Source organism: Phacochoerus africanus, chromosome 4 (genome assembly GCF_016906955.1).
Source record: "Phacochoerus africanus isolate WHEZ1 chromosome 4, ROS_Pafr_v1, whole genome shotgun sequence".
NCBI lineage: Eukaryota > Metazoa > Chordata > Mammalia > Artiodactyla > Suidae > Phacochoerus > Phacochoerus africanus.
In genome coordinates, this window is record NC_062547.1 from 72,577,361 (window position 1) to 72,587,438 (window position 10,078).

At 54.9% G+C, this 10,078-nt stretch overlaps 1 protein-coding gene across 2 annotated transcripts; it reads right to left on the reverse strand.

Annotated features, from left to right (window-relative positions):
* Window positions 1-132: 132 nt before the first annotated feature.
* On the reverse strand, window positions 133-9,770 carry TRIP10 (thyroid hormone receptor interactor 10). 2 transcript variants are annotated; one of them, XM_047777330.1, is made up of 15 exons: window positions 9,659-9,766; window positions 8,365-8,480; window positions 8,224-8,280; window positions 6,970-7,117; window positions 6,830-6,892; window positions 6,524-6,628; window positions 6,315-6,443; window positions 5,537-5,683; window positions 5,248-5,442; window positions 4,068-4,235; window positions 3,692-3,801; window positions 1,239-1,371; window positions 892-1,034; window positions 678-799; window positions 133-554 (listed from the first exon to the last, which is right to left on the reverse strand). In XM_047777330.1, the coding sequence occupies exons 1-15, from the start codon at window positions 9,680-9,682 to the stop codon at window positions 406-408; spliced, it is 1,809 nt and encodes a 602-aa protein (XP_047633286.1). In that variant the 5' UTR covers window positions 9,683-9,766; the 3' UTR covers window positions 133-405. The 2 variants fall into 2 exon arrangements, with proteins under 2 accessions (XP_047633286.1, XP_047633287.1); XM_047777331.1 differs by lacking the exon at window positions 4,068-4,235 and having other exon boundaries at window positions 9,659-9,770.
* Between the last annotated feature and the right edge of the window lie 308 nt (window positions 9,771-10,078).

Below are 10,078 nucleotides of genomic sequence, written 5' to 3' on the forward strand. Positions count from 1 at the left end.
CCAGGAAGGGGCAGGGGATGCCAAGGTGTGCCCAAGTTCACCTTCCCTTCCTCCTTCCTGGTGCCGCCGTTGGGAGGGTGGTGTTTGAATCTCCAGCCCCAGTATCAGAATCTCCTAATAGGACACAGACTGTAAGAGCTTTTCATAATTGTTTTATATAAAACAAAATGGCCCCAGCCGAGTGGCAGGAAGAAAAGATGGGAAACATGAGTATGTACATCGATGGTGGAAGGCACAGTGGGTCCCTTGGGTGGGGGCTCTGGGGCAGGGTGGGGGGGAGGGCAGCAGGTTACACAGGTCTCAGCCGAAGCCACGGGGGCAGAAATAAAGTGCGTAGGTCCTGGGGCCCCCCATGGCCCAGAAGCAGCAGCCAACAACCCCCCCTCTTCCCGCCTCTGGCAGGGTTCAGTTGAGCGTGACACGGAGGTAGGAGGTGGGCACGTAGCCCTCACCTCCCTGTTTCCGCCTGACCCGGGTCCAGCCGTCACCTTTGTCCTCTTCCATGAGACTAAGGTCCTCGCCCTCGGCCATGGAGATGGTGCCCTCGCTGGACCCTGTCATGGGGTGGGGGGTGGGGGGTGGCGGTGGGCTCAGATCTGCTCAAGGTGAACCTAAACAGAGCCTAGCCAAAAATGCTGTCCCCGAAGCCACCGATGCGCCACCCAGGCTGTCCTTACCTTCAAAGTGGTAGATGGCCACACAGTGGCCTATGGGCGATGCGGGCTCCTCTTCAAAATCCTCATCAAACTCCGTGTAGATGGGAGCATCCTGACCCTCCTCTGCAGGGGGCTCTTCAGAGCTGGTTGGAGAGGGCAAAGCCGGTGAGGACAGGACCCCTCCTCATCACTCCTGGGCCCGGATGCAGACACACACTCTGGCCTCCCTGCTCACCTCTCCTTGTTATCCTGTGATCCGTTGTTGCTGCTGCTGCTGTCTGGCGGGGCGCTGGCTGGGGGGTCTGGGGGCCGAGTGTGCCGGCCCAGGGTGTCCCCTCGGTTGCTTAGGACCCGGCTCTCGGCTTCTGCCAGCCAAGCCTGGGAGGAAGGGACCCCACCGTCAGCTCCAGGGCAGGCCTCCAGGGTTAGCCCATTCTGGGCCCTGGAGGTTTCCTGCGATCAGCCATGCACACCCAAGGCGGTGATGAGAAACAGCTGGAGCACCCCCAGCACCTCCCTGTCCCCTAGGCAGTGACTCAGCCAGGCCCGCCGGCCCCGCCCCTCCCCAGGGTCTTCCCTGACCTCATACTTCTGTACTTCCAATTTCAGCCGTTCAATGTTGTTTAGGGTTTCTGTGATGCGGGGTTCCAAGCTGGCTGGGTCCCCCATCTGAGGTGTCTTCTCATATACGTCCTTCATTTTCTTCAGGGCTTCCCTAGGATGACACAGACAGAGGAGAAAAAAAATCTCATGTGATGCAACAAAAAATAACAGGCTCGGGCTCGGTGTCAAGGAGCTCAGCCAGGGCTTCACGGCCTGGGTTCAAATCCCACGGTGGGCATTTCCTAGCTGTGGGAGTTTGCATGAAGTTGCTTGTCTTATTTATTTTTTGGCCAAGCCTGTGGCAGGTGGAAATTCCAAGCCAGGGATCAGGCCAGGGATCAACCTGGAGTCACATCAGGGACCCGAGCCATAGCAGTGTCAATGCCAGATCCTTACCTCGCTAGGCTACCAGGGAACCCCATAATATGCTTGCCTTAAAAATAAGAATAATGGTGGAGTTCCCTGGTTGCCTAGTGGTTAAGGACTTGGTGTTGTCACTGTGCCTTGGGTCTCTGCTGTGACTCAGGTTCAATCCCTGGCCTGGGAACTTCTTCGTGCTGTGGGCGTAGTCAAGAATAAAGGAAACATGACATCTATATATCTATACCTATCTCATGAGAGTTGTGTAAGATTGGAAGAGTGCCTTTATTTATTGAGCTAGACATTGAGTGAGTACTACATACCATGAACCCCACTGGGCATTCAACGATCAGGATCTCACTTCTGCTCAGTCTCTCAGGAAAACAGGAGTTCTAATGATCTATGTAAGGAGTTTAGAATAGTGCCTGGCATACCCTGACACTATAGATGCTAGGTGTTATTATTATTATAATCATTAGTCCTGGGTCCCTATTTCCTCCAGGCCTATATACACAGGAATGGCTACAAGCACAGACCTTTGGAATATGTTCAACCTGGGTTCAACTTCTTTCCAGTCCTAATACTTGACGTACATCACAGAAGAGGAAACTGAGGCCTGAAAACACCTAGAATTCAAGGCCAGTCCATCGTGACTCCAGAATATGCACCCGCAATCCCCACACCATAAAAACTCAGGAATGATAGGGTTCTTGCATGGAACTTTATACCAATAAAAGCCGTCCTGTACAAGAGGTTCTGGGCAAACGGCAAAATATAATTTGGCCGCCTGTCCACAAGTGGCAGACGTCATTCTTATTATGTAAGAGGACTGGGAAGAGAATCTTGTTGCTTGGAAAGACTGAGTAAAGATTTTCTTTTTTTTTTTAATCTGGCAGGTTTTTTTATTGTTAAGATTTTAAGTGTTTTAAGTTATTAAATGAATAACCATATGCATTCTTCTTATAGACAATTTATGTAGTGAAACTACTAGACTTTTTTTGATATTGAACCATCTTTGCATTACTGGGCTAATACCCAACTGATCATGATTTTTTTTTTGGTCTTTTCATTAATATTTTTTATTGCAATAAAATAGACATCATAGGAGTTCCCGTTGTGGCTCAGCGGTTAAAGAATCTAACATCCATTGAGGATGCAGGTTCGATCCCTGGCCTTGCTCAGTGGGTTAAGGATCTGGTGTTGCCATGAGCTGTGGTGCAGGTTGCAGATGTGGTTCACATCCTGCATTGCTGTGGCTGTGGTGTAGATTGGCAGCTACAGCTCCGATTTGACCCCTAGCCTGGAAACCTCCATATGCTGCGAGTGCGGCCCTAAAAAGCAAAAAAAAAAAAAAAAAGACGTAATATAAAGTTTCTGGTTTGAGCTATTTATAAGCATACAGTTCCGTGGCATTAAATTCACTGATGCTGCTGTGCAATCATCACCACCACATGATGTATTATTATTTTTCAATATGCCATTGGAATTGCTTGGGTAGGATTTTGCATCTAAGATCATAAGTGAATTAAATATGCCCATAATTTTATTTTCTTGAATTCTTGCTATCTCAATTTTTATTTATTTATTTTTGTCTTCTTGTCTTTTTAGGGCTGCACCTGCGGCATATGGAGATGCCTAGGCTAGGAGTCAAATCAGAGCTGTAGCTTCGGGGCTACACCATAGCCACAGCAACACGGGACCTGAGCCGCATCTGCGACCTACACCCCAGCTCATGGCAATGTCAGATCCTGAACCCACTGAGCGAGGCCAAGGATCAAATCCTCGTCCTCATGGATGCTAGTCAGGTTCGTTAACCACTGAGCCACGACGGGAACTCCACTAGCTCAATTTTAGAAGTGCAAGTGCACCAACCTCGGCAACGAGCTAGCAGGTTTCACTCTTTCTGTTTGTTGGAATGACTTCTGTAAGATGGGAAGCAACTGTTTCTCATAAGCGTGGTAGGAATCACAGGTAAACCCATCGGGACCCCAGGGTTTGTTGGAGAGACCTTCGAGTAGCATTTTGATGAAATTTCATCTATTATTTCCCTTTGTCCCACCCTTTCACCTCACCTCTGGTCAATCTCCTTCTGAAGTTCACGGTTTCGTTCTTCCAGCTGCTGCTGAAGCCGCTTTCTCTGCTGCTCTGGGGGCAAGTGGCTGAAATCCTCGGTCACCACCGTCTGCAAGATGGAAGAAGACTTGAGTTTGGGAACACAGAGGCTGAGCTCGCGGGCTCTAAGACACTCCTAAGACACACCAAGTCCACCTTCCTCCCCACCCAAGGTTCTTGGGGGGCAAAGGCCATGCACAGAGCAAAGCAGGTCCAGGTGGGGGCCATGGACGGAGGGGGCCCAGCCAGCGGCAGGAAGCGAGCCCAGGGTCCCGCCACCCGGCCGCTGGGCGGGCTGGGGCCGCCCCCTCCTCCTTCCCAGGGCGCCTCACTTACCCCACGGCTGCCTCGAAGGCTGCGGAAGGATGCTAGCCGCGGTTTGACCGACTTACTGATCTCACTCAGTATGGCCAAAGGGTCGAGGCCGGAGCGGGGGGACGGGGGTCCGTTAGGTAATGCCGAGGGCAGGGGGCCCCCCAGTGGGGAGAGGGGTGGGGGGCGTGGCTACCGGCCGGGGCCAGGGATGGCATGGGTCAGGAGGGGTGGGTGGATGTAGAAAACAAGGACGGATGAACGGACGGACGGACGGGTGGACACGATAAAGAAAAAAGGAAAAACAAAAAACAAAAAAAACCAAATGGAGAAAAGAAAAAAAAAAGTAAGAAAACCACAACTTAAGATGCACAATCACACACAGAAAATGCATGCAAAGAGCAACACAAAAATCTGGGAGCTGGTGGGAGGGCGTTAGATTGTGAGCCAGAAGGCCGGCCCCCTCCCTCCCCCCATGTCTGCCAAGCCTCTTGCATCCTATGTATCTGTCCACCAACACCCCCAGCTTTCCGGGCTCACAGTCTAGAAGGTGGAGGGAGAAGCAGGAAGAAATCAAGGTCTTAGACAAATACGGGGCCACAGAGGTCAAGGGCAAGATTGAGAGAAGGCTCAAAGGCATGAAATACCAAAAGGGTTACAGCTGGGGTTTAAGCTGGGGGGTTTGCACGTATCGATTAAAGAGAGGTGCCAAAAAATATGTCAAGAGGGACCCAAAGTGGAATCAAAGGTATAAACTAGCTGGGAGAGGAGGATGCCAGAGGTTTAAGCCACAAGTATCCAGGTATGTGCCTGCCGTTGAAAGCCAAAAATCCCAAGAGAAAACAGCCTGAGGCTGGGGGCCCAGAAAGCCATCAATGGAGTGGAGAGACTCGGGGGGTCTCCTGAGGTTGGGTGTCCCAAGCCTTCACCCAGCCCTGAATCTCCCAAGCAGGTCTTCTCCCAGCATCCTGAGAAGCAGCAGACAGACGCCACAGGCACCCCCTCCTTACCCCCCCTACTCAGCCTCGGGGGACTCCCAGGCCAATCGCCCGGCCGCCTTCCTTCCCTCCAGCCCGGGCCAGCAGCCAAGAGGAAAATTCCTGCCCGGGACTCAGCGTTCCGGTGGCTGGGGCTGACTCAGTTGGGGCCCCTGCTGTCCCCACTCACGCCCATCCTTTCCACCCCAAGGGCCCACGGCCCCCACCTTGTTCTTCTTGCCGAAGGGCCAGCGCTTAGCCCGGCTGCGGCTCGAGCCTCGGAGCTCTGGCCGGCCATCCGAGGGGGTACCCAGGCTGCTGTCTGAGGGCACGCGGTTCATGGGCTGGCTAAAGTCTTCAAATTCCACGTCGCCCGGGCGGGCAAAGCCTGACTTGTGCAACTCAATTAGGACCTGGGAGTCCTGGGGGATGGGATTGGGGTGGGGGCAGTCAGGGGCAAGACGGGGTACCTGGCCCCCGGGCCCCCTCCAGCCCCTCCTTCCACCTGCCACCCACTTTCTTGGCATCCACAGCTTCGGCGGCCACCTTCATGCCCTCCAAACACTTGGCGATGATGGGTACCACCTGCAGCTCAGCCTCCGACAGGAGCCCGTACCCAGCCCCCAGGTGGGTGGCCCGGCGTTCATCCATGTCTTGAAGCTTCTGCAGGGACAGGGGGTGCGGGCTTCTTAGAGGGTGCAGGCTTCTCAGAGGGTGCTGATGGAGGGGCTGGTGGCAGGGATTCACTCCACATACATGATGGAGACCCACACTGGCCCCAGCCCCAAGCCCAGTCTGGCAAGGAAAACACAAACTCGAACAGAGAGACTTCCAGCTCAATGTGGTAAGAGAAGAAACATGGAGCCAGGGAGATTTCAGAGGGGAATTTGAGGACTCCCCCAACCCTTGCCTAGGGAATGATGAAAGGCTTCTCAAAGGAGGTGAATATAAAGCCAGGGATCTGAAGGAAAAGCAGACCCAGCACACATATTACCAGGCCAAGGGTTGGGACAGAGCACAGAGCAGAAGGCTATAATAGAAGGGAAATTCAAGATCTTCCTGAGGGGTAGTTGCTGGGGCTTGGAAGAATAAATAGAAGTTTCAAAAGGAAAGAAAGACAACCCAGGCAGAACGAATAGCTTGAGAAAAGGCAGAGTGCACTGTGACTATTCATTTCTAATTCTCTTTCAATTTAGAGATTAGGGCATTGCAGCTGGGGTTTCAACAAATGTGTAGGAGTTGGTTAATTTTAGAGTTTGGGGGGGAGGTGGGGCTGTGAGTTTGGAACACTCACATCGAATATCTGGGGCATCTGGGAAAAATAGAAGTGAGCCTGGTCTCGGTTGAAGCGCTGGAGTTGGGCCGCATACTCATTTTTGCTTTCTTCTGCCATGTGACTCCGAAGGTGGGCTTGTTGCTTGGCCTGAGGAATATGAAAGCAGGGGTCACTGCTAGGTTTGGGCCCTGCCCCCCCCTCAAGCCTGCCTCAGACTGCACAAGCACCTTTTCCACATCAGCCTTGGTGGCGTTGATGTCTTGGTCCAGCCGCTCAGCTGTCTGGGCTGCCTTCTCTGCCTCCCGGCAGTCCCGCTCAAATTTACGCTTACTCTGTGTAGAGGACAGGACCGGCATGAAGGAGCCACCAACTAAGGTTTCAGGGACAGGTGGGAAGTCACCCAGCACATGGAGGGGGAAACCCACAGTGGAGGTGGGGGACCAGGCCAGACCAAGGGGGTACCTCCATGGATCAGCCACCCTCACCCCACTGCTCAAGGCCAGTGCCCCTCTTCTCTCCATGCACAAACTCACATTCTCCAGCTGCTTGAAGCCACTTTCCAGCTGCTGCTGGGCCCGGCGGCCTTCTTGGAAGTGCTACGGAAAGAAGGGGGTAATAAGGCTCAGCCGGATGGCCAGGGCCCTGGGGAAGTCCCAAGGAGGGCATCACCCACCATCTTTCTCTCCTGCTTCATCTCCTGCGAATACTTGGCCAGCTCGAGACATACTTGGACACTGAGGTTCTCGGCCACCAGCTCCCGCTGGCCTGCAAAATCATTCACCTCCTGGAGAAGCTGCACAAAGGACTGCTGCTGGCTGAACCTGGGGTGGGGGCAAGGGGGCAGGGGCTAGGGGTCAGGGCCCTTGGAAGCCATATGCCCCAGAAGAGTGTAAGCCCCAAAACATTCACCCAGAAGCAATGATAAATTCTAACCAATCTCCCTTATCCCCACCCGCTGAGGGGGAACTCAGAATTCTCAGGATTTTGAGGGGGGTTCAGAGGGGGATATGATGCTTATATCACTTTTCACATTACCCTAGTGGTGTTAGTGGCAGCATCTAATAAACGTTTTTGTATGAGATTTTTTTTCTTCTCTTTTTAGGGCTGTACCTGAGGCATATGGAAGTTCCCAGGCTAGGGGTCAAATTGGAGCTGCAGCTGGCAGGCCTTACACCCCAGCCAGAGCAATGCAGGATCCAAGCCCCATCTGTGACCTACACCACAGCTCATGGCAACACAGGGCTTTAACCCACTGAGAAAGGCCAGGGAACTGACCCACATCCTCAAGGATACTAGTCAGATTCTTAACCTGCTGAGCCACAACGGGAACTCTCAATGATAAGTATTAACATTCACACTCAGTGGGATAAAAACCAAGAACGCAATTAATGTAATTAATGTCAAATTAGTTCAGGTCAGAGGTTGCCTCTGGATAGGTGCCCAGAAAAACTTCTGATTCTTAGAGCTTTGGGGATTCTGGAACTGGGGACTTGGAATAAAGTGAAATGGGCTGGGCATTGTTTTAACACATTATCTTAATCTTCAAATGAGCCCCTACAAGGTCATTATCATTATGATCAGTATTGTGATCATCATCCCCAGTTCACAGTGAGGAAGACAGAGGCACAAAACTTATGTCACTTGCTCAGAGTCATTCATTTAATAACTGTTGGAGCCTCTCCCATTTAATAGGCAAGAAAAATGGAGGCGGAGAACTGGAGTCAACTGCCCAAAGCAGTTCGGCTAGAAAGTAGTGGATTTTGAATTCCAACCCAGGTAATACGGTTCCTGGTTCCCAGCTCATACCTCTAAGTGGAACTGGGGGGAGAAGCCAGGAGTGCTTGGGTGGCCCAAATGGAGGGAGAGGAAAAGGATCCAATACCCCAGTCCTCCCAAATCTAACTCTGCCTCCCCTCTTCATTCTTACTTGGATTCAGGGTCATCTTTGGCAGGTCTCTTGGGCAGGTATTTTTTCACCAGGCTCCTACGGAGAGAGGCAGGAAGACTGAGCCCCCAGCCCTCCAACCGCTCCCCCGAAGCCCAGGGCGCGGCCACCCTAGAGTCTCACCGCAGCTGCTTTGCATAAGCCTGCTCCACCTCCGTCCGCTCTTTCACGAACTTCACATATCTGTCCAACAGGTCCAGACCCCATTGCGTGTGCCGCTCAAGCACCTCAAACTGATCCTAGTGGGGGATTGGGAGGACCGGGATCAAGACTTTGGGACCCCACAGCCCGCTGACCTGGCCCAGGGGAGCCTCCAGGCTCTGAGCTCCCAGAAGGAGTGGCTTCCCGGCCCCGCCCCGGAGCGGCGTGGGGTGGGGGTAAGCAGGAAACCGGCGGGAACCCCCTCCCCTTCCCAGGAAGGGCCAGGGAACAGGGGCGGGGCCCCAGCCGGACTACAGTGTCCCCTCTCCAGACGTCCAACAGGGGTGTGGAATGGGGCAAGGCCACTCCCCCTGCCCCGGCTCCCCTAATCCCCCCCAGATTCCGGAAAATCCGGCCGGCCCGGCGTGAGTCAGGGCCAGAGGGACAGGGTTCCCCGCAGCTTGGGGGGCCCCCAGAACGGCCAGAGAGCAGGCACCAGGTTCTCCCGGTCTCCATGCTTCCGCGGGTCCCCCCCGAGGGGTGACTTGGTTTCCCTCACTGACTCCACTGCACCTCCAAAAGAAATCCCAGAGTTGGCACGAGGGGCTATCTAGTTACCCCAGGGCGCCCAGGAACCCAGGATTACCACCACCCCAGAAAGAGGAGGGGTCATATATCCCAGCTAGGAGAGGGGGAAATTCCTGGGGCTTCCAGAGCAGAGGTTTGAGGCGGTCGGGTGGCTTCCCCTCCCAGGGCCCGGGGCGGGCTGGGGGAGGGGGCTGCGAGGCCGATCCTCGCAGCCCCCTCCCCCCTACGGCGTCCCAAGCCCCTAGTAGTAGATTAGAGGAGACGAAAGGGCGGTCTGGACTTCCAGGTCCCACGTGGGGCTGTAAGTGGCCAGAGGGTCCCCTCCCCCGCCCAGGCCGGACAGGCGGACGGCGGGCAGGGACCCAGGGGCCGTAAGATAAGCCGCCGGCCCAGCCAGGGCGCTCAAAATAGGTGACCTCTCCCAGCCGCCCCGGCCTGGTCCTAGAACTTCTTTTGCCCTCCTGACTCAACCCCGTACCTCAGTTCCCTACGCCGCTCCTGCAAGGTGGCCCTCTGCTCCCCGGAGTTCCGAAACGCCCTGGGAAACTCCGAATGAGGGCGGAGAGCGGGGTTTCCAGGGGTCGGTGGAAGGGAAAGCGCAGAATCCCCGCTGGGGTACTGTAGGGGGCAAAGCGGGGGTCTGGACCCCAGGAAGGGAAGAACTTGGAGCCGGGAGGATCGGACTCACCCACAGTTCGGTGCCCCAATCCATGCTGCTCTCGCCGATGCCGACGCAACCGCCGCACCCGGTCCCCACCGCCCGACGCCCGCCGCCCGCCGTCCGCCGTAAGCGGCCGGGAGACTCAGCCCAGGGCGGTGAGCCCGGCCCCGCCCCGCTAAGGCCACGCCCACTCCAGACTTCGTCACGCCCCCATAGGCTCGGTCACGCCCCCGCACGGAGCCCCCGCACAGCCCACGGAAGGTGGGGGCCCACAAGGAGGCGTGGCCCGAAGGACGCCCCGCCCCCTCTTAAAGGAACGTCGCCACCCGACGCCGCTGGACCAACCCCTTTAAAGGACCCCCACCCATTTTCCAAGTCCCCTGGGACCCTCTTGTCCTCCCAACCCTTGCCCCCGCCCTAGTCTGTTTTTCCTTTCCTCTTTTCTTT

Bases quoted from the DNA above. Each gene is read 5' to 3' on its own strand.
- TRIP10 (XM_047777330.1), bottom strand. From the start codon at position 9,682: ATGGATTGGGGCACCGAACTGTGG. The intron at 8,281-8,364 runs GTGAGACTCTAG...CTCTCTCCGTAG, and splicing joins GCTTATGCAAAGCAGCTGCG to GAGCCTGGTGAAAAAATACC. The intron at 1,035-1,238 runs GTCAGGGAAGAC...CCTTCCTCCCAG, and splicing joins TGGAAGTACAGAAGTATGAG to GCTTGGCTGGCAGAAGCCGA.